General features: G+C 35.8%; 2 protein-coding genes across 3 annotated transcripts in view; one reads left to right on the top strand and one right to left on the bottom strand.

The window, feature by feature from the left end:
- The window catches only part of LOC143228458 (ninein-like protein), a 118,827-nt gene that overhangs the window by 4,815 nt on the left and 88,934 nt on the right, over window positions 1–25,078 (top strand). The gene's annotated exons all lie outside the window — the stretch shown is intronic.
- LOC143230127 (XK-related protein 4-like) lies at window positions 378–24,596 on the bottom strand. 2 transcript variants are annotated; one of them, XM_076463180.1, is made up of 4 exons: window positions 24,438–24,596; window positions 16,515–17,046; window positions 2,111–2,388; window positions 378–858 (listed from the first exon to the last, which is right to left on the bottom strand). In XM_076463180.1, exons 1-4 carry the CDS (start codon window positions 24,448–24,450, stop codon window positions 578–580), a joined length of 1,104 nt encoding a protein of 367 aa, XP_076319295.1. In that variant the 5' UTR covers window positions 24,451–24,596; the 3' UTR covers window positions 378–577. The 2 variants fall into 2 exon arrangements, with proteins under 2 accessions (XP_076319295.1, XP_076319297.1); XM_076463182.1 differs by having other exon boundaries at window positions 2,111–2,358.

Genomic DNA, 25,078 nt, shown 5'->3' with positions numbered 1-25,078 from the left:
TGTACTATTATCTAATTAAATGGTTCTGATCATTCCACAGTTAAGGTCATACAAAATCCAAGTGATTGTTTTATAGGTCATACCAAAATTGTTTCATTACTTCACTTTGATAACTTACAAAGATTATCACAGTCACTTTTACAACACGTGAATAATTCCCTTTTTTGTTTACCCCATTAAATCTGACCTATTATGAAATATTTTCAGGCTTATAAATGATTGGTTTACTATAACTTTGATCTGTATCAATTAACAGCAGGCTGCTTGGTGATCTTTTTCTGGAAGTTTTCCTTTGGGATGACAGAAATGGTAGTAGACTGTCATGACACTCACACCCACGAGGGAGCTAGCAAAAACACTGACAAAGGCAGGTAGATGATACCACACGTTAGGGTCTGTCCGTATATACCACAGTACAATCAAAATAAAATTCTCTAGAAAAACGATAATATAATATACAGTTATTTTGTAGCGTGTGGGTTCATCCTTTATGTTCAGAAAGCAGAACAGGTAAATCATACCAATGACCATGTTGAACAAGTACTCTTCACACTGACGTTTCTCCCCTGCATTGTTATCACAAAAAATCAGTATGTTGATGCATTATCCACACGGTCATAATACCCCAGTGACCCACACACACTGGTACTATCCACAGTTTGTATTCTGAAGTGAACAATGCCAGTGCAAGTACACGGGCTCCAATGGTACAAAAACGCCACAGAAATTGAAGGGCAGTCCCAATTCGGGTCATGTTCTTTTTGTCAAGAACTGATCGTCGCAAAGCACGCTGGTAAAATGCCAAAGCCCAGGAGAGTTCGAATAGTGATGAAATCACTGAAGCTACCTGAAAACACACTGTAAAACAGCATAGATGAAAAACAATAATTAAAATATCCTCCATTTGTAAATCGTCAGATAAAAACCACATTACGTGATAACTGTAAATTAATTCAAACTCTTGAGTGATAGCTGGAATTAGCAAATAGTAAAGGGAGAGATATTGATAGAAGTTATTGATTCATTTAAGATGTGAACCAAAATCCACAAGTGAATGCAAATTCTTCGAAAGGTTGTTGGTATAAGGTCTAAGTGTAAAATTTCAAAAGGTTATTGAAACTATAGTAAACATAAAATTATTTGCCTTTAAATCTACTCTTACATTTGATGAGAAACCATATTCATAATTCATCTTTTGAAGGATAAAGTCATATGATTCTCATTACTGTGTTGCTTGAATAGATGAATATACTTGTTGAATGAAATTACTTTTTAAACCTAAGATTTATGAATGTTTGAGTAATTATAATACATACTCACAATAACAATGACACAGTGAGTTACTCGGATTTAAAAATCCAGATGAACTGAAATGAATTCTGCAAGCAGATGAGGTACAAAGAAGATCTGTGTTTGTCATGTAATCTAAAACTTTCAAATTTTCTGGATAAATTATTTAAAAAATAAAAAATTCATTATTAATTCATGAAAAATATTAGCATAAAAATGGACATATGTTCAGTAGTCTTGAAGTGTAGTGGTGCTTCATGAGCATCATTGGCTGTTTATTACACTTTGAGTTTTAAATTAAGACTTGTTCAGGAAGCCATTTATTCATTTTTGAAACTTTATGTAACAAGTATTTAATTATCCAAACTGAACTCCTGAACATCATCAAATTTATTCTTACTTAATATTATTTTGGAGGGGCTGTTTATACAGGTGGAGACTTATACCATTTCTTATTAATGGTATTAAAAGCTGAGTTTTGATAACATTATGACCAGATAACTTAGAAATGAAACTTAAGGTAACAATAGTAAAACAGTGGTGATGCATATATATGTGTGTGTGCAATATAAATCAACCTAATGAGGTAGTGTAGTTTTGTAACAAAAATACACTTAACACTTGTATACATAAAGTAAGAGAAATACTGTGGTAAACAAAAGTGCTTTAATGTAAAGCAGTACAAAGAGTTCAGTGTTTGTAATTATGTCATCTCACATATTAAAACAACAGAATAAATTTTTTCAAACCAATACATGGGCGATGTGTCACTCTTGTATGTAAGCAAGGTACTCGGTAAAATAAATCTCGTCGACTGTACCTGTAAGGAACTCGGCAGGTACCTCTTCTCGTTGGGCTAGAATGTAAATCTGGAGTACCAGTTGAGGAGCTGATTCCATGAAACTTTCTAAGAGTGCAAGGAGAGCAGTGTCTCTGTCCTCTTGAATCATCAGAAGATGGTAGTCAACATCTCTTGACTGGTCTACTGTGACAGGTGAGGCCTTTCTAAAAGTGAGGTGCCAGTCACGTCGTTCCTCGTGCTGCTTTTGTTGGCGAAGCTTTCGATTTCTGAGCCCATAGATGAGTAAATCAATGTATCTATACAGTGTTAAAGCACAAGTTTAAATCTTCAGACAAAGTGTTCATGATTAGAACTTTCTAGAAATAATCATATCCTATTAGAAGTGGTAGTAAAAGCAGAACAAGGCTTAATATTTTCAAAAGATTCTGTATTTGCACAATTTTAATTTATGTGTGGAGCATTTGTATTTGGTTAGGTTACCTTATAATAAATATGGAGATAGAAGTAATGAACTGAAATTGCATTCACTCAAGGGGAAGCTATTGAGAAGATTACATTTCCTCGTGAATTGTTTTTCATTTAATCCATGCATATGTTCACTTTCATTGGTCATAACTAAAGGATCGTGAATTCTTAATAAGGAAAGCCAACTAAAATGGTGAAATTTCTGAGGATTGTTGAGATGTAATATTTCAATTTATGGAAATTTTACAGACACCATAAGATTTAATCTGTAAATGGTTAAGACTAGTAACTTAGAGGGAAAAAAATTACATCAAATAACTTAGTATGAATGTAAACAAAATGTACTTGAGTTATGATAGGGATTTAAATACAACAACAAATAGATAAATACTATACGGTCACTTGTTCATCATTTACTGACTAGAGGGCTCTAGTAATTTGTAATTATAATTTATAATAACTTTTTTAACAACTTGTGTTGTACAAGAAGAAACTTGACACTTTTATTTCTGTAGAAAACACTGAATCAATTATGTAAACTCATCTGGGTATATGATATTCATTTTAAATCTGTTCTTGGAAGCATTTTTAATTTTGTACATAACTAATGGAAATTCAACTTAAAGCAGTTTTGTATTCAAAAATACAAAACAAATATTGTTTCAAGTTGTCTATTATTTGAAATCAAATGTGCATGCTGTAGTCACTACATTTCTAGTCTGAGACTCGCTCCTTCACGTAACAGTTTAGTCCTTTGTTGAAAGAAAACTGCGTGAACTCAGCATATTGGTTTGACAACAGGATTGTGTCTTATTTATATGCAAATCCTTTTCATGCATAGTGAGAGAGGATATCTTGGTAATTTTAATTTGTAATTATTGTTTTGTCTAAATCAGTAATCTTATTCTTTTTATTCATGTTGCTTCCGTGAATAATTTACTCTTATAGTTTACTTGTTTAAGTCGTCGTAAGCTGTAGCACAAGATAGGATAAATGGATTTTTTTTTACACATCAGTAGATTTGTACAAGTCATTGTGACTTATAAGATGGAGTTAGTGGATTTCACTGTGTTAATGTCCTGTATAAGTCATTATAGACTGTATTACAGATTAGAATAAGTGAATTTGTTTTACACATTATTGGCTTGTATAAGTCATTATAGACCATTGTACAGGTTAGGATAAATAGATTCCACTACACTTGTACCCACCACTTTAGACTGTAGTACAGGTTAGTAAAACTGGGTTTCAGTACAAATCAAATACTAACTGTTGTAAGTTATTATAGGGTGTGGTACAAAATAGGATATATTGATTTCATTATACGTAAACACCTGACCTACCATTTATCACAGAGGTTTTGCATCAGAAATTCGTTTTACAATGTGACTCGTTTCACAAATAAATAAAAAGTGTTATGGAGTACAGATATCTGTGTATTACACGAGCTAGGTGTCACTTCATTGTTGTAGAAGGACGTTACTTGTATTCACTGAAATGACAAGGTTCGTTCTAACATAAACAGTTTCTTGATGAAAACTCAGTCTTGACAGGTCCACTGATCTTATGTAAACCTGTGTTCAACTTATTCAGAATAAACTTCATCCTTCCTCTAACTTTTCCAACCATAAACTACATTATGACTATTCCTAACAATTCTGTTATTATAGTGATAAATAGTTCTGTAAATGTTTGTAAAGTATTAATATTGACAAGGTCTCTATTTGAACATGCATTTTTTTGTTTTACTTGCATATACCCTATAGATTAATTTAATTGTGAAAAATTTTATATATCTATGTTCTATTGCAAGCTTGTACTTCAGATTTTCTCTGCAGGTTGTTTTACTTCTGAAGTGTTTGTATCTACCATGCTCGGATTTTATAGACATCATGAAGACAAGTGGTTATGAGGGTTTAATTGAGTCCCTTCAACTGTTGAGTGTTCCAATTCAACATGCTAATGACACAGAGCAATAAATAGAATATCTTTATTAGACATCATTCCTGGAGGACATTAGCTAATTAGAAAACCTTTCACTGGCTCTTTTTAATGAGGTACTTGTAGATTGTAATGACAGATAAAAGCTTTGTATTTACGTAGAGGGATTGCTTAGTCAACCTTAAATTAGATTACAGGTTGTTGTACAATGACTGTAATTCCCGAACATTCCATTCTGTGGTTATTCAATATTGTTGACTGTGTATCATTCATTATTGCTGTCCATAAGAACAAGAAAACACCACGATAATAAATAGTGACGGTATCAGAATTAAAAGGATATGGAACTATAGTGTTTGTTTTTAGGACTGAAGTTGATAAGTCAATAAAATCTTCCATCCCTAAGGTTTTTAACTTTCTCTTTCTCTTTTGTAAATGTTAAAGTTGTCTCTGCATAATTCTGTATCGATATTTTATTATTATGTTATGTTATAGTTAATTTATCCAGTTTTATGCTATGCATAAATAAATGGAACCTGTTTTTTTTTGGAAAAGAACAGAACAAAAAGTGAGAGAAAAAGTGAGGAGTCCAAGTAGGGTGTTGTGATAATTATCAACCGATTAGTAAATCCATGGTCCAAGTAGGGTGTTGTGATAATTATCAACCGATTAGTAAATCCATGGTCCAAGTAGGGTGTTGTGATAATTATCAACCGATTAGTAAATCCATGGTCCAAGTAGGGTGTTGTGATAATTATCAACCGATTAATAAATCCATGGTCCAAGTAGGGTGTTGTGATAATTATCAACCGATTAGTAAATCCATGGTCCAAGTAGGGTGTTGTGATAATTATCAACCGATTAGTAAATCCATGGTCCAAGTAGGGTGTTGTGATAATTATCAACCGATTAGTAAATCCATGGTCCAAGTAGGGTGTTGTGATAATTGTCAACTAATTAGTAAATACACAGTCCAAGTAGGGTGTTGTGATAATTGTCAACTAATTAGTAAATACACAGTCCAAGTAGGGTGTTGTGATAATTATCAACTAATTAGTGAGTACGCATTAAAAATTATTAAATCAGTTAATAAGTTCAAAGTGTACCTTTAAAATGTATACATGTAAATGAATACGTCGTATTTGGGGTGATTTGTTTTTCTCACTATTTTTTACGTATTAATGAAAACTTTCCTAATAGATGTAACAAGTTGTCACGCTATATTATTGTGTAATACCTATATAGTGAGTCTCGTATTTTTTGTAATTCGTTGTTTTAATCAAAACAAATGTAGTAGTGAATCTCCCAAAATATTCTCTACTGTTTTACTGTGCTAATTCGTTTTCTATGGAAGTTTGTCATAAATGTGTGTCAAAACACGTTTTGTTTTTTTAATGTAGTCAAATAAGTGCTGGGGTTTGAAAATCTGACATTAATTTGACATACTCGTCAGGTATACTGACATATTTGTGCAGAATTTAGGTCAAAAGCTGTGTTATACAGTATGACTTTTTATTACATTAGTGAATGATCACGTTTTATATATTTTGTTGATGTAAGTTTTGGAATTATTTGTGCCACTCGTTTATGTAACGTGAGAACAGCCAGGTTTTGATCAACTTTCTGATTCTGGTTTCTAAGAAATGTTTGCATTAGATCACCATAAGTTTCCTCTCTATCCTCATTAAAGAAGTCATACGTTGTGAGAAACAACAGCGAGAAATGAAATTTTATTTGGAGTATTTGTTGTGAAAGGGTGGTAATGAAACTGGTATATCGGTGACTTGTTTGTTTGGGCGGGTTTTGGACTTACATTTTTATACGGTTTACACTAACAAAGCCAAACACTAATCGCTGTGTGACTTCAGTGTGATGTATCAACGTCCTTGTCATGGTAGTATTGTTGGAGGACTGGAACTTGACACACGTGTGAGAGAAACAATTATTTTAAATAACACACGTTAAATGGAATGAAACTTTTTGTTTTTGTTTTAACGAAATATGTCTGGTTTCAGTGTTTTCGTTTTATCCTTATGACGGTTTTTAAAATAACACTAATGAAAACTGGATTATGGCGAGAACCTCTAGTTTACCCGAATATATAACTGAACAGGATTTATGGAGAAAAAAGTGCCAATACGTAAGAAAAAGGAAGAGGCTTAGTTGTGATCAAACATCTGTAGGATGCATTGAATTTAATATATAAACATATGGTGCGGTTTACTATACTTTAGTGCCTTCCTTGATATTATAAAACTTTTAATAAAAACAGTTGTGTGGTTATAGGAAGTACGACAGAAAAGCTGCCTGTAGAGACGTAAACCTGAGATCTTCTGCTGAAGGAAAGACATCTGTCAATAATCTTCTGTTGTTTTTAGCTTATTAATGAAATCTCATAATTCATTAGAGTAAACGAGATTTCACGAGATGTTCGAAATGCAGAAGTACTCTGAAGCTTTTTTTAGTGCAGAAGAGCTGTATTATCGTAGTGGTAAGCAAACGGAAAAATAAACTCTACAGACTTTCCTAACGAGGTGGGAGTGTTCTCGTTCTGTCATCATAATCCACATGATTAATATTGCTATTCGTAAACTAACCGCATTCGAAACTTTTACCGAAGGATATCAAAAGCTATCCCGTCATACAAGAACAGTTGTAAACTCTAATTTATTGTTCACACACAATATATATTGAGAACTAGTTCTGCAGCAGATCCAACCATCACTAAATTAAACACACGTTTTATAGGGTTTTTGTAAAGGTACTGTTTTTCGCTGTAAAACCCCGGATAAACTTAACTTTTTTTTTTTACGAGAACACCGTTTTATCTCCCTCTGTTTTTGAAGTTGCTTTTTACACGGAAGTTAGGAAGCGAATCCAGGTTTCTGGAGAGTTGCTGCCAACGTGTAGATTTTTAGTTTGCTCGATGTTAGGTAGAAATATTTAACAAACTTTTGACATTCACGATATCACACGTGATAATCTGTATCTTCTAAAAATTGTCATTTTATAAATAGTCTCTGTGAAGACGGTTTAACAGTACGTTGTATTGTCCTGTTCTTGTGGTGTATATCATTGAAAGCAGTCTCTGTGAAGACGGTTAACAATACCTTGTATTGCCCACTTCCTGTGTTGTGTATCTGAAAGCAGTCTTTGCGGAGACAGTTAACAAGACCTTGTATTGTCCAGTTCTTGTGGTGTATATCGTTGAAAGCAGTCTCTGTGAAGACGGTTAACAATACCTTGTATTGTCCTGTTCTTGTGGTGTATATCATTGAAAGCAGTCTCTGTGAAGACGGTTAACAATACCTTGTATTGCCCACTTCCTGTGTTGTGTATCTGAAAGCAGTCTTTGCGGAGACGGTTAACAAGACCTTGTATTGTCCAGTTCTTGTGGTGTATATCGTTGAAAGCAGTCTCTGTGAAGACGGTTAACAATACCTTGTATTGTTCGTGTGGTATGTATCATTGAGAGGCTGTTCTGTAAGTTCCTGAATTGATTTTGAGGATTATAAAAAAGAATTATTATGGTATAACAAACATCACAGAAGATGAAATACATTAGAAAGCTTTTAGGATGAATTAATGTTCAAAGCTATACTTATTTAAATACACCTATCAAGATAGAGGTCACTAGTGTAACTCCGCAAGCTACAAGGAACTGAGGCACGCTTTCCTGTTGTCTGTTTCTTGACGGAGAATTATTGTTTTTTTGATACAGTGACGTATACCTTTTTGAACTTTTCTTCAGGATACTCTATAGAAGTGTCTTACCAAGTTCACATTTGTGTTATTGGTATGAGCTTTCTCTGGCACATTTATAAAGCTTTGTGTATTTGAGCCAGTTACGTTTCACGCGGGCCTGTTATGTTAGGGTACTCTACTAGCAATTTTCTGATCTCGAGTTCGAATCTCTTCAATAAATGTGATTGCCCCTTTTATCCATGAGGGCGTTATATTGTTGTTATATTGTTACGGTTAATTCCACTATTCTTCGGCGGTGAGTGGTGTTGACTTGCTTATCACTTTAAAATTAGAGACGGCTAGCATAGACAACCCTCAAATGGGGTTTCGTGATAGTTGGCAAACAGAAGATTCTGGCAACACACGTTTTTTTCCTTCAAATTACACGGTTTCAATGCAGTGGACAGACGGTGTCTCAATGATTAATATAAAAAGTTACGTAAAAAACTGGAAAAATTTCGCCCGTTTTCCTTTGAAACTTCCAAATCACGTGAAACTTGCCATACGTTCTTTCAAACTTTCAAATTACGGAAACGTACAATACTTTTTTTTTTTTCCGATCGATGAAAATACAGATTTAGGGTGTATTATCATCGACCGGTGCACCTAAAGAGGGCGTTTCTTTCGTGCAATTCTTTTCATAAGGTAGTTTGTTAAAACAACTTTGTGTGTGCGTGTTCCTTCACATTACTGGTGTTAGAATAATATTTTTATTCTTCTGTTGTTTGTTGGTCGCCAAGTAACGAAATAAACACCGAATAACACAAGCCAGATAGAATACATTCCTTCAGGTGCATCTTGAACTCAGCCAAAGCAGGATCAAAGTTATATTATTATAATATAGGATAAAATTATATAATTTTACGTACAATAACTCTGACGTAACTATAATAGCTACAGTGTTGAATGAAGTATCATTTGAAATCCAACCCCCAACACATGTCATCAAAAGTCAAATTTCAAAAGTTTTGTCGAGTTCGAATGTAGCCCGAGTTCCAACTTCGCCTTTGTTGACTGCGCAGTGTGTTCTGTAGTATAGGTTTGTCGATTTATGTTCCAATATTTCCCGTTCGTACGATAGGTGTAATTTTCCTGTCTAAATAAAACAAAAGCAGTATATCTCTCGGCAGATAAATCTCCTCTTATCGTTAACTGCAGTTTCGAGTTGTGTCAACTCAACTGGGTCGACGGACTGCTATTTATCTAGTGCATTTTGTCTCTTCGTAAGTGTTTGTCAGGAAGTTTCACACTAAGAAAACTACTTCCTCGAGGGATTTTTTTTATATTGCTCGATCATTGATCGGAAGTAAAAGCAAGACACACAAGCTAATGCACTTTTTTCCATAGAGATCAAAAACGTATTTATTTTAAATAGCAAGATTTCTCCCGTCTTCATTACGACCTAAAAAAGGGGTTTGTTCTCCATAAGTGTTATTAATATGATTTCGGATGAGAATCGAATATTTCATTTTGTACAACACCTGATGGGAAGAGATAAAAGAACTTTAAAGCATGGTGGATCGAGTTAATAAAAGTTCTGAACAGTGTTGTTACTTATTACCAATAGCATTCTGTGTCTGGTTATCGTTTTCTTCAAATTCTACATATTAAGAACTGCAATTACATGGAAAATATTTTGGAGCTTAATAATGTAGTTATAATATATTTCACCACATCTGATCACGTTCAACTTGACGATCTACGTTTCGACAATAGCTCTGCAGCATAGTTTCCAATGTAAAATACTCCGGCTTAAGGTTTTCATGTTCAAAGCACACAATTCCTCCCAGCTTGTTTTACATAATCCATCTCGTGCACAAGAATGGCACTCTAATCGCAAAAAAATCTGTAGATGTTTCGTTTCGCAAAGTGTCCTGCTTGCTTTCCAAAGGATTAGAACGAAAAAAAAAAATGTTCTCCATCAGTTCCATGAGGTATGCGACGTTTGAACGGATATGTTAAATGTGTTTTTCTTTTAGCAAAGCCACATCGGTACGTCCGCCGAGGGGAATCGAATCCATAATTTTAGCGTTGTGAATTTGTAGACTTACCGCTGTACTAGCGGGGGACGCGATATGTCGAGAAAGCATCTTGTATCCACGTAACTTGTATTGCTTCAGAGGTCAGAGATTCTTGTTGATTAAGTTGCTTAATATTGTATTTAAGTATTTCATAACAGCTTATGCCACTGACATCAGTGTTTACGAATTCTCACCTGTTACAAGATAACACATTTTGCTTGGCGTAAGTGAAGTACTTTTTTGTTTTGGGTCTATTTCGAGGTGGGCTTGTTGTCCCAGGTATATCGGCATTCATTTATTTTTCAGTACTATTAAGTATAGTAAACATCGCGTTTGAAATTCAAAATCTCCGACATGAAGACATTTTTATGGTCTGAATTTATGAATATTTTGCATCGGAAATGTTTGATATATACCCCAAAATTGTGAGTTTTTAGTGGCATCATAGTACTTACGAAACGCCAAGTAATGTCAAAATATAGTTTTGATACATCCCGTTCCACCTCTACCTGCATCGACCTTTTTCTCACGCGAATTACCAACTTGCCAATTCAGAATCGTATTATATAAGTTATCAATGATAAAATAGGCGCATATTCATAAGGAGATAAAGAACCTTGTTTCCAATGTGGTGATTATTAACCTTTTAGAATTTGTAAAACTGAAATGAGAAATCATTTTCGTCGTACAGGGGAAGGGAGAATATGTTTACACTGCAGTAAAAAAAACTATAAAATGACGTCACAGATAATTATTACACTTCGAAGTTTCTGTCAAAGTTGAGCAGTTAGTGAAAAAAAAAAGACCAAATTTAAAGATTGCATTTTTAAGATGATTTTCTTAAAAGCTCACGAGATTCGTCACGTTCTAGTAGTGTTTAAATAGAATGTTTTCAGTATTTTGTAAACGTTACCTCAATCTCTCACCAACACCAACGTTTATCACCTTTTGTGAACCCTTACTCCAGACTTGTTTATCTGATTAATTATACCAATATATTGTTGTCCACATGTTCACTTCTAACTACACAAAAACAATGTTCAATATTGTGCATGTTTATTTAACTAACTGTATTAAATCACTGTTGGTCGGATGGTATATTTATCTGTCCAGCTATCTTAAAGCAGTTATCCAGATCTTACGCATGCTTATTTGACTAACTGTACTCAAACGAATGTTGTTATCCAGATGTTCTGCGTGTTTATCTGATTGACTGCACTAAATGGAATGTTATTATCCAGATATTTCATGTTATATGGCATACGTTGTCCCGGTTTTTAAGCTGAAGAGAAACATCTGTGCGTAAGGTTATGTACTATTTATTTTTGTTCCTTAGTAGTGAACTATGAAAAACTAACAACGTTATTGATTCGCAGACGTGACTTAATGTGAAAGCTGTCCAACACATGATTCGCAGACGTGACTTAATGTGAAAGCTGTCCAACACATGATTCGCAGACGTGACTTAATGTGAAAGCTGTCCAACACATGATTCGCAGACGTGACTTATTGTGAAAGCTGTCCAACACATGATTCGCAGACGTAACTTATTGTGAAAGCTGTCCAACACATGATTCGCAGACGTGACTTATTGTGAAAGCTATCCAACACATGATTCGCAGACGTGACTTATTGTGAAAGCTATCCAACACATGATTCGCAGACGTGACTTATTGTGAAAGCTGTCCAACACATGATTCGCAGACGTGACTTATTGTGAAAGCTGTCCAACACATGATTCGCAGACGTAACTTAATGTGAAAGCTGTCCAACACATGATTCGCAGACGTAACTTAATGTGAAAGCTGTCCAACACATGATTCGCAGACGTAACTTAATGTGAAAGCTGTCCAACACATGATTCGCAGACGTAACTTAATGTGAAAGCTGTCCAACACATGATTCGCAGTCGTGACTTAATGTGGAAGCTGTCCAACATAGCGCTTTGCATGAATAGTTTTATTTCGTCAGTAAGACAGACATTTTTATGACGTTCCTTTATGTTCAACTTTGTCGTTGTTGTTTTTGGAAACTCTGGCTTTATTAAGCTTGCAGCACTGGTAATCTACCAGATGAAGTAATTTGTGTGGGCAGTTTCATTACAAGTGTCATCACGAACACGTTACATTTGTTGTTGTTGTTTTTTTGCTACTAACGACGTGAACATTTCGGAAACGCAGTAAGAAGAGAGTTGTAAAGGATATAATTGGCATTAAGACGAAGTAAAATTATTCAAATAATGTTCCAATATTTTAATAATTTATGAAACCTTTTCATTGTCGTATGGTTTTGTTTGTTCAATCTGTGATTTGCCATTTCATTCTCGAAAGTCTGGACCAGATTGAACGCCGAAAACTTGTGACAGAGCGTTACTTCGTGGTTAGTGTCTCAGGCTACGTATCGGAAGGCCCAAGGCTTAAGCAGTAATATGCAACTGATTAACCTCCGCAGTTTTATCTGTGGGAATGTTTATAAATATGTCGTAGTTATGGAAGGGTTTTCAGAATCGATAAGCAATTTTTGGTATTTAAAATAATTTTTTGAAACGTAAAGAAGACAATGAGTTCAAATAATGTAGTAACACTGATATGTCAACTTGAGTCTGGGTCGTGTGTTTGCATTGTTACTATGTCAACGTGCGTCTGAGCCGCTTATCCATACTGTTACTATGTCAATGCGAGTCGGAATGATTCGTCATTCTACACCGTTACTATGTCAATGTGAGATTGAATGAATCATCTATCTACACTGTTACTATGTCAATGTGAGCCTTGAATCAATCGTCTACCTACACTGTTACTATGTCAATGTGAGCCTGAATGAATCGTCTATCTACACTGTTACTATGTCAATGTGAGCCTGAATGATTCGTCTATCTACACTGTTACTATGTCAATGTGAGCCTGAATGAATCGTCTATCTACACTGTTACTATGTCAATGTGAGACTGAATGAATCGTCTATCTACACTGTTACTATGTCAATGCGAGTCGGAATGATTCGTCATTCTACACCGTTACTATGTCAATGTGAGATTGAATGAATCATCTATCTACACTGTTACTATGTCAATGTGAGCCTTGAATCAATCGTCTACCTACACTGTTACTATGTCAATGTGAGCCTGAATGAATCGTCTATCTACACTGTTACTATGTCAATGTGAGCCTGAATGATTCGTCTATCTACACTGTTACTATGTCAATGTGAGCCTGAATGAATCGTCTATCTACACTGTTACTATGTCAATGTGAGACTGAATGAATCGTCTATCTACACTGTTACTATGTCAATGCGAGTCGGAATGATTCGTCATTCTACACCGTTACTATGTCAATGTGAGACTGAATGAATCATCTATCTACACTGTTACTATGTCAATGTGAGCCTTGAATCAATCGTCTACCTACACTGTTACTATGTCAATGTGAGCCTGAATGAATCGTCTACCTACACTGTTACTATGTCAATGTGAGCCTTGAATGAATCGTCTACCTACACTGTTACTATGTCAATGTGAGCCTGAATGAATCGTCTACCTACACTGTTACTATGTCAATGTGAGCCTGAATGATTCGTCTATCTACACTGTTACTATGTCAATGTGAGACTGAATGAATCGTCTATCTACACTGTTACTATGTCATTGTGAGACTGAATGAATCGTCTATCTACACTGTTACTATGGCAATGTGAGCTTGAATGAATCGTCTACCTACACTGTTACTATGTCAATGTGAGCCAGAATGAATCGTCTATCTACCCTGTTACTATGTCAATGTGAGCCTGAATGAATCGTCTATCTACACTGTTACTATGTCAATGTGAGACTGAATGAATCGTCTATCTACACTGTTACTATGTCAATGTGAGACTGAATGAATCGTCTATCTACACTGTTACTATGTCAATGTGAGACTGAATGAATCGTCTATCTACACTGTTACTATGTCAATGTGAGCCTGAATGAATCGTCTATCTACACTGTTACTATGTCAATGTGAGACTGAATGAATCGTCTATCTACACTGTTACTATGTCAATGTGAGACTGAATGAATCGTCTATCTACACTGTTACTATGTCAATGTGAGACTGAATGAATCGTCTATCTACACTGTTACTATGTCAATGTGAGCCTGAATGAATCGTCTATCTACACTGTTACTATGTCAATGTGAGACTGAATGAATCGTCTATCTACACTGTTACTATGTCAATGTGAGCCTGAATGTATCGTCTATCTCCACTGTTACTATTGTCAATGTGAGACTGAATGTATCGTCTTATCCACATTGTTTACATGCGCTCCAACGATGCAGCAACCGCTTGCAGATCAGTACATGCACTTTCGAGTCAGATAACTGACCAAGACACACGGTAGTGTCTTTTGCGGCCAAAAAACAAACTGCAGGGGCACATCGTGTGTTATAGTTTAGCGAGTTTCCACCGTCTGTACCTGATAATCCAAGCTATGATATATTTGTAGCCCCACTGGACTCTTACTTCAAATATCAAATGTTAATGTTTATATGTTAATATTTTGATTTTTTCCTCCTCTGTGTTTTTCTCCACACCAAAAGTAGGAAACTTTATTTGATTCGCCCAGTGTGGTCACGTGGTTAAGGCACTCGACTCGTAATTCGAGGATCGCAGTTTCGAATTCCCATCACACCAAACATGCTCGCCCTTTCAGCCGTGGGGGCGTTATAATCTGACGGTCAGTCCCACTATTCTTTGGTAAAAGAGTAGTCTAAGAGTTGGCGGTAGGTGGTGATGACTAGCTGCCTTCCCTCTGGTCTTACACTGCTAAATTAGGGATGGCTAGCGCAGATAGCCCTCGAGTAGCTTTGCGCGAAATTCAAAACAGAAATAAATAAATGTTTACGCGTACAAGCCCTAAGAAACGTAAAGTATCTACACGAAATTCTTCAGAACTGAAAAAGAAAAAAAATACATTGGTTCACTAATTCGTAACCATTGGAACCCTAGCGCCTTCGGTTGGTGAGCCCTTTCTTCTGAGGCAATAGTAAAGACAGGTACATCTGTTGAAAGTGTTAGAATTTTATTCCTTTAGCAAGAGTGTCTTGTAACTTCAAGAAACACACCAAGGAAGATGTCCTTTAGGGCACCATATTGCAATTATTTTGTGATTCATAACAACGAAACATTTTGTAATTTAACTCTCTGTTTTGAGTAACTTGTATCTGGCAAGTTCAGTTTGTATTGTTGGATTTATGTGCCCATAAAGTTCTTTTTCAGGCTATCTTTATTGTTGTAATGACATTTCTGAAGTACACGTGGTGTCAGACATATATCAGGGCGGAGTTATAAGTGAGGTGGAAGATAGCGAGCGATATTGGTTCAACTTGATAATATGGTTTAACACAAGGTCACAGCTAGTTTGTTGCCTCTGCCTAACATTCCATAACCATTAAACAGCGGGAATGTTGTAGATAGCATCATCAGTTGATGATGGCCGCTGTTTAAGGGTTAATGTATAGACATACAAGTTCTAATTTCTTTATTTATTTGCTCAGCTGTGAGCTTAACGACTTAGCAGATCTGTGTTTGATTCCCGAGGTAGGCATAGACCATGAGCCTATTGTGCCACTGTGCCCTTACACAAAACTTTATTTATTATTTTTCGCTAGATAAATATACGTGTACACCTTTATAAGGCTAAATAGTATGAATATCGCATAATCGTTACACTGAGAAATAAGTAAAATTAAAGTTAAATAAATCATAATATGTAACCCTTGAACAAGGTTATTGTGTCTCTTTGTGATTTAAAATATAAAGCCCCCCCAGTGCCACAGCGTTATGTCTGCGGACTTACAACGCTAGAATCCGGGTTTCGATACCCGTAGTGAGCAGAGCAGAGATAACCCATTATGTTGCTTTGTGCTCAACTACAAACAAACAATTAAATATACAGAACCGTAGCAGCCCTCTGGTGGCTCAGCAGTAAGTTCGATGGCTTACAGCGCTAATATTCAGTGCTCGATTCCTGCGGTTAGGACCATACAATTTGTCCACTGTTTAACAGACAGACAATAATTATGGTCTTGTGTATCGCGTGAAAGAGTTGTGAATATTGCCATTAATCGTAATTGTATATTTTTCTGTATCCTTTACTAACGTAATAAACGTATTACAGTACTCGAGGTACAACTCTTAAAACCATACTCGACCAAGAACGGCTACTTGCTCTGGAAATATTTAGTGGTAGATGAAAAAAATAATTACCTGAGTACTGGACCCAGCAGGACGATGTGAAAGAAGATACGCATTATCCAGTCTTTTTTCGACGTGTGAGGCTTAGCTAACGCCTCCGATTGGGATTTTGTCTCCTGTGCATCGTGCATATACCACCGAATGCTGAAGATGTTGACCGTTAGTGCCGGAATAGCCGTACTGGCCACTGTGAATCCAAACCACCAGAAGTTGCCTTCCACAAAGAGCAAGTAACTTACTGCCACGTCAGTGCCGATGTTTATAATATAGGACACGATGCACACTAAGGTGGCTAAAGCACTGAATAACGTAAACTTGTCTTCCTCTTCCCATGACTTGGCGAACACGAGTTCGCCAGGGTGAAGTGAGTACCTGTGGTCAGGGCTTTGGTGATCTAGCATGATAGTTTCAATCTGACAGCCATCAGGATCATTGGCCGTCTCAGGATCTCTTCTATTGTTCTTGGAGAGATCGTGGTGCCTGACATGATGTAAGTCAACCAGTTGATCACTCTCGCTGGTGACGATCTTTGGACGTCTTTCCACTGGACAAGAGAGGAAAAATGTGAGGTCATTTTTCTCTAATGATATTTTCAAAGAAGCTCTTGAAATATTGGAATAATACCGTACAGAACTGAATAAATACCAGGTGATCTACACACACGTTTATACATACAATAATTTGTGTGAAATGGTCTTGTATTGTAATAAGCGTGTGGTGGGGGTCAAACCACCAGATACACGGTATTTTGTAAAGTCAAATATAGTGTATTATACACTAATCTCAACAAGTAACAAGGGCTATAGTTTAACGATGTCGCTTTAAAAATTCGCTCTAATTAGTTTTAGAAATTGAGAAAACAGTTGGAATATTTATCACGTACGTACAATAGGTACACATGGGGATCAATTATCTTGACAATGCTTTTGATTATAATTATTATTACACATACACAAGATATACAGTTTAATGGTATAATTGTGTAATTTTTTTATATACAACGTGATATTTGGTCTAAAGAACTAAATCTTAGAAGCTGCTTACATATATGGTACGGATGAATGAAATGATTGTCATGTCAGCTGCACTGCACGTGTATGCGATTTGAGGAAATAGTTTAACCTATATAAAAATAAGCTTATATACATAAGATAAGCTATATACATAACAAGATAAGCTTACATACATAAGATGAGCTATACACATAACAAGTTGTATGGTTTAACAATGTTCATTCTTGGACAGAACATGTCTTATTTATAATTTATTAATTTATTCTCTTCATAATTTGCTGTCTTCTGCTTTATTTTTATGGTAAGGATTGTACATTTTAGAGTGCAAAGTGTATATATCAAGGTGTTGTATAGAATGCGTGTCTTTCAATGACAGAATTTGTTGGTAAACGGGTGGCTGTTAGGTATCCTTCGTGAAAATAAATAAACGTGTTGTATAGAGTGCGTGCCTTTCAATGACACAGGTTTTGTTGGTAAACAGGTCTCTGTAAGGCATCCTTGGTTAAAATAAATAAACGTATATATAAAGGTGGAGTTGTATAGAGTGTGTGCCTTTAAATGACATAGGTTTTGTTGGTAAACAGGTCTCTGTAAGGCATCCTTGGTTAAAATAAATAAACGTATATATAAAGGTGGAGTTGTATAGAGTGCGTGCCTTTAAATGACATAGGTTTTGTTGGTAAACAGGTCGCTGTAAGGCATCCTTGGTTAAAATAAATAAACGTATATATAAAGGTGGTGGTGTATAGAGTGCGTGCCTGTAAATGACACAGGTTTTGTTGGTAAACAGGTCGCTGTAAGGCATCCTTGGTTAAAATAAATAAACGTATATATAAAGGTGGTGGTGTATAGAGTGCGTGCCTTTAAATGGCATAGGTTTTGTTGGTAAGTAGGTCGCTGTAAGGCATCCTTGGTTAAAATAAGTAAACGTATATATAAAGGTTGTGTTGTATAGAGTGCGTGCCTTTAAATGACACAGGTTTTGTTGGTAAACAGGTCTCTGTAAGGCATCCTTGGTTAAAATAAATAAACGTATATATAAAGGTGGTGTTGTATAGAGTGCGTGCCTTTAAATGGCATAGGTTTTGTTGGTAAACAGGTCGCCGTAAGGCATCCTTGGTTAAAATAAATAAACGTATATATAAAGGTGGTGGTGTATAGAGTGCGTGCCTTTAAATGGCATAGGTTTTGTTGGTAAATAGGTCGCTGTAAGGCATCCTTGGTTAAAATAAGTAAACGTATATATAAAGGTTGTGTTGTATAGAGTGCGTGCCTTTAAATGACACAGGTTTTGTTGGTAAACAGGTCGCTGTAAGGCATCCTTGGTTAAAATAAATAAACGTATATATAAAGGTGGAGTTGTATAGAGTGCGTGCCTTTCAATGACACAGGTTTTGTTGGTAAACAGGTCGCTGTAAGGCATCCTTGGTTAAAATAAATAAACGTATAATAATAAAAACAACAACCCATATAGCAGATTATATTTGAATTAAGATGCTTCATTTCTTAATGTAACTGTTGTGTAGATTTATCTAGTCCGATATATCGAAACGATGACGTTTGTTGGGTTTTTTTCAGAATGCTATTATGCTATCAAAGGGTACTTCAGTAACGACTGGTAAAGCGTTTACAGTAGTGCACCTTCTAGTTCGCTTGCAAGGATAATGGGTGGAATACCGACGTCGTTATGTGCTTATGAAATCGATACAACGTTTTCAAACTCAATTTCTTAGTACGTTGGGGCTGAATCGCATGTCCACCGTTCTTTATTAAATGTGGCAAGGAAAGTGACCCGCCACCTACAGTTCGATTTGCGATATACGTTACGTGAAGAGCTTCTTAAAGTTTTTACTCTGCACAAATACCATGAAAACACGGATGTTTGGTGTAGTTTTCTCACGTCACAGCTCTTCAAGTTTATCAATATTTCTATAACATACGGATATCCCTGAAGGTAATGTTTATTTGAAACCTGTCTTTCCAAAGCCCGAATGATCGGTTTTTAAATCTAAAAAAAAACACAAAAAACAGCACAACCAGAAAAGCTCATTCCGATTTTTTTTTTGGGGGGGGAGGCAGACTTACTAAAGCCTACTATCAGATATTCAAAGTCTGTAGTTTTTTTTCGTTTTTGTCCCCCTCAAAACCCGCTGTTGATTTTGATGATCCAACAGTTTGTCAGGTTATACTCGTAATAAACACGCATGTTTTAAGAGATATTCTTTCTGTGTTTGACATTAAAATTTGTGTGCTTCACGGAGTGGGTCGCGGAACTACCGTTTCTTGAGAGCATGCGCATGGTGAACTATATCGTGCACGTGTGTTATGCTCTGCCTGTACGTGAAACAATCACCATCCTTTGATGGAGGGTAACCAGCTGGTTTAGTCGATCTTGTTGCATTGGAAAACGGTTCAAACCGATGTCTGGTTTCTTACACTCGTGGCAGTTAAAGTAACAAGACTGTACGTAGAATAAGACGACTTTATTTGTATAGCACAAGCGTAGAAGTAATGTTTATCACAGAAGATGAAAAATGATAGTTTTGCAAAAAAGCTAGTGTGTAGTTAATACTGCCTTTATTTCAGTATTGTTTGAAAACAGAAACAAACTGTTGTTGTGAAATATTAATTGTTGTAGATCCGAGAGCATAAATGTCTATTTAAGTTGTTTTGTTTTTAAATTTCCCGCAAAGCCACACGAGGACTATCTGTGCTAGCCGTCCCAAATTTAGCAGTATAAAACTAGAGGGAAGGTAGCTAGTCATCACCACCCACTGCCAACTCTTAGGCTACTCTTTTACCAAGGAATAGTGTAATTGACCATAACATTATAACGCCTCCACGGCTGAAAGGGCGAGCATGTTTGATGTGACGGATATTCGAACCCGCGACCCTCAGAATACGAGTTGAGTGCCTTAACCACCTGGCCATGCCAGGCAATAAAATATTAACTGTCACATTATAACGCCCCCACGGCTGAAAGGGCGAACATGTTTGGTGCGACCGGGGTTCGAACCCGCGACCCACCTGGCCAGTTCAAGTTGTAACTTGCAGAAAGAATTCCAAAGATTAACAACTTTGCGCGTGGTATGTAACAACTACTAGATGCTCACATTTTAAAGCACAAATTATTGTGTTAATACTCTCATAATGAAATATTCGTTTCAACGTTTCTTTCCTTAATCCAAATAACGCAAGGAGGTTCGGTCTATTTATTCTTATCTAAGTACTAAGAGAACAGTCTTTTAGACTTACTTTGAACTGTAACAGTACTTGTGTCACATGCATTCGTGTATCTCGAACTGTCAAATACCTCTGAACTGCCAAAACATGAACAGAACCGTTCACAGGGCCTCAAATATGGTATGAAATTGTTTGGAAAAATTTAATTAATTAACATGTTTAGTCACATTAATAAACTTATCGTGGATGTTTTTCACATAATTATCAAAGATTAGTTTATAATATTGAAGCTGAAATTATACCTGATAGAATGCCACTTAAAGACAATTAAAATAATGTGTTACGGAGTCCTTTCTTATAAGAATCACACTATTGTTCATCAACCAGTTCAACTCTCTTTTTCAGTTTTTAGTAAACAGTAATTTTCATTGGGGGGTATATTCCCCCTCCCTGAGCGGCCGTGGTAACAATATTTTTGCAAGTTTCTGCGAGTGAAATATTCATAAACAATATTCTGTAGAAATAGTGTCTTTATAAAAGTGAGTACTCGCATTTAACATAGGGTTATAAGATTGTTATGGTGTGTAGAATAACATGCGTGATTTAAGTTATTACCGTGTTTATGTCGACGTGTAACAGGAAATCTAATTAAAGTTTGTGGGTTGTTGTTTCTCTCTCTCTCTTGATTGGTTCTCCATTGAGAGAGCGACAAGTTTGGATTTACAACGATTTCGTTCGGTGGACTCAGCAGAGAGCCCGTTGCGGTTTTGCTATTAAAATAACACACAGCGTGAAACTTTGTTTTCCTTCGAACACGAATGGAAAACTTGTTTGTGGCCATGTTGCTGGTTGGTTTGCATTTTCCTTGCGTTGTGCGCATGTGTTCGAAGACAAAAAAGGCCAGCCAAAGTTTAACACGCAGTTAAACCTGTCACAAAAATCGGTATTTTATGTGTTTTGCGCGGATATAGTAAAAAGCCTTGATAACTGTACAACATGTGAATAATGAATGTTTGGGCCATTTTTCTTTATATTTGTTCCATGAAATCGGAGTGGTAAGTGAGTCCAATACGAAACTAGCAAATGCTCGTGCCACTCGGCAAACTTAACAGATGTGCCTTGTTCATTGCAACAGAAAATATATATGTATGTATATTATATATACATATAATATTTTCAAAATACATCCTCAGTAGATAACGTGTCGGCTTGTTGGTCGAAGTGTGCTGTTCGTATCCAGTTATCGAAAAAAAAAATGTAAACGTGCTTTTTAAATCATGGATGCGAAAAAACTGTGATCCCAAATCCCAGTATTTGATCAGGTAAGAATAGTCTCAAGAATTGACAGTATGTTCATCTGGCTCTCTGCTTCTAGTCTGCCATTTCCAAACTAGTAGCGACTTATGCACGTAGATATTTTGTAGCTTTGCCCAAATATACAAAATAATCAATCACGTGTCACTTCTGAAGAATACACACGTGCATGCACGTACAATAATATAATAAAATTCAGGAATTGTATCACAGGTACTAGTACCTTCGTAATATACCACTGAAAATGGGCCCGGCATGGCCCAGCGTGTTAAGGCGTGCGACGCGTAATCTGAGGGTCGCGGGTTCGCATCCGGTCGCGTCAAACATGCTCGCCCTTTCAGCCGTGGGGCGTTATAATGTGACGGTCAATCCCACTATTCGTTGGTAAAGAGTAGCCCAAGAGTTGGCGGTGGGTGGTGATGACTAGCTGCCTTCCCTCTAGTCTTACACTGCTAAATTAGGGACGGCTAGCACAGATAGCCCTCGAGTAGCTTTGTGCGAAGTTCAACAACAACAACAACCACTGTAAACGTGTTTTGACCGCCCGGGATGTTTTCTTATCAAATCGTCCCTGTTAAAACGTATTAATTTCAATCGAATATGTTTACTCGAGAAGATGTTTGTTTTTTAAATTCTCTCAAAGCTACACGAGGGCTATCTGCGCAAGCCGTCCCTAATTTAGCAGTGCAAGACTAGAGGAAAGAAAGGCAACTTGTCATCACCACCCACCGCCAACTATTGGGCTACTCCTTTACCAACGAATAATGGGATTTACCGTAACATTATAACGCCTCCACGGCTGAGAGAGCGAGCATGTTTGGTATGGCAGGGATTCGAACCCGAGCCTTTCAGAGATTACGAGTCGAGTGCCTTAACCGCCTGGCCATGCCGGGTCTATTCGAGAAGAACAGGCAAGTGTGACTATATATAGTAACTAACTATAGAGAATGTAGTTAATAGACATTGAGTAACTTGCCTTGTTGTACAATATAGTAAATCGTTTAATTATAATTCCCTTCAGATGTTTCATATCTTTAAAATCTGTGCTATTTTAGCAACTAAGGTTTTATTTAAACTACGATGAATCCTAAAGTAATGTTAACAAGTTTTGAATACGAAATAATTTACTTTGAAAGTAAAGTTTATTTTATTGTATTAATACAGTTAACTCTCAAAAAAAAGTTGCTTATAACGTCAAAATAAACCAGTATAGTAACGTATAGTTAGTTTTGTATACAGTAAAGTATAACTCAGTTGTAGTTTTGGTGTTCATGTAGTTAAATTTTAAATTTCATGCAAGTTCAGTTGTTCTTTGTTTTTAAATGCTATAAACAACTCTTTTTAAATGATGGTGTTATTACTTTATTTTTTATACAGTGCGATGGCTTAAGGTACAGCCAAGTCTTGTAATTTAATATTGCTATTACAACTTAAGGTATAGCCTAGTCTTGTTATTTTATATTGCTATTACAACTTAAGGTATAGCCTAGTCTTGTTATTTTATATTGCTATTACAACTTAAGGTACAGCCAAGTCTTGTTATTTTATATTGCTATTACAACTTAAGGTATCGCCAAGTCTTGTTATTTTATATTGCTATTACAACTTAAAATATAGCCAAGTCTTGTTATTTTATATTGCTATTACAACTTAAGGTATAGCCAAGTCTTGTTATTTTATATTGCTATTACAACTTAAGGTACAGCCAAGTCTTGTTATTTTATATTGCTATTACAACTTAAGGTATCGCCAAGTCTTATTTTATATTGCTATTACAACTTAAGGTATAGCCAAGCCTTATTTTATATTGCTATTACAACTTAAGGTATAGCCAAGCCTTATTTTATATTGCTATAACACCTTAAGGTATAGCCAAGTCTTGTTATTTTATATTACTGTTATAGCCTAAGGTATTTACTTTTTATAATCACTTTTGATTGTGTTAAAGTTTCTCTCTCGCTGTTGAATTTTAATCGTAACTAATATTTATTTATAAATGTTACCCACTCTAGTCTCTGTAGTTTAATCAACATATAGCTGAAAGCTAGATAATGATTGACTTTTTGTTTTTTATACAATTATATATCAGTGTTTTTTTTTCTTATCACAAATTACGCAGTGAAAAATAAACTTTGAACTGCCTGGGGCAGTAGTGTGTTCGTCAGCCAACATCGTACCTTCTTTAGATAAAGAAACAAAGTCTTAACTGACCACTACTGGCCTGTAAAATCATGAAGTGTTTAACATCTCCCTGAGACTCGTTTTCGTGGGTAAGAAAAGTTACTTTGGAAACCGTACAACTTTCGGGCTGTTGTGTATATATTACATACTGATTGTTACATCCTTACGTATATTAAACAAGTGAACTATGCTCTATAATAGAACCTTATGCTAGAAATACACATAGACATAGGTACAAACTCACGCAATTCCCTCATTTTCTCTGGTTCTTGACCCTCTTTAAGCAGTTGCGAAAATAGAATGTTTTTTACGCGACTTGCACGAGCGCCATTACGTATTGTGACTAAGCAGCGACTCCGTAGTTGTTGTCACTGGCAAGGTATAGAATAGCTGGCATCGATTAGGACGCTTTTTAAAAGATTGTACGATAGAGGGCGTTCGATTTCTCACACCAAGTAAGTAAAACGTAGTGAGTGCTAAAGACGTGATAGCGTACGTGGACTTTGATCTTTCTAGTAGTTCAGTTTTGTAACCGATATACTTAATTTATCTCGGCCTTTTTAATGTATCCCTGTCTGTTTTAATGTAATTTAATGTAATAATAATTAACAGAACTATTTGTGTAAATTACATGTGCTGTGTTTATGATCCGGATATATAAATATACGAATAAAATTGTATTTTTGCTTTCGTTTGAACCAGCGTGTTATTCAGGTTAATGATATATTTCGAGAACTCATTCTGTGAGCATGGATCAGAACATATATAACTTAAAACATGGCATATCTATTGATGAAGACTACCCGTAATAATAAACTCTTTCAAATACGTGTTATTATAAAGCGAATAAAGAATACAAAACAATGATTATCTTGACTTGAACCA

The sequence above is a fragment of the Tachypleus tridentatus genome, chromosome 10 (genome assembly GCF_004210375.1).
Source record: "Tachypleus tridentatus isolate NWPU-2018 chromosome 10, ASM421037v1, whole genome shotgun sequence".
In the NCBI taxonomy this organism is placed as follows: domain Eukaryota; kingdom Metazoa; phylum Arthropoda; class Merostomata; order Xiphosura; family Limulidae; genus Tachypleus; species Tachypleus tridentatus.
This window is presented reverse-complemented; position numbering and strand designations above follow the sequence as displayed.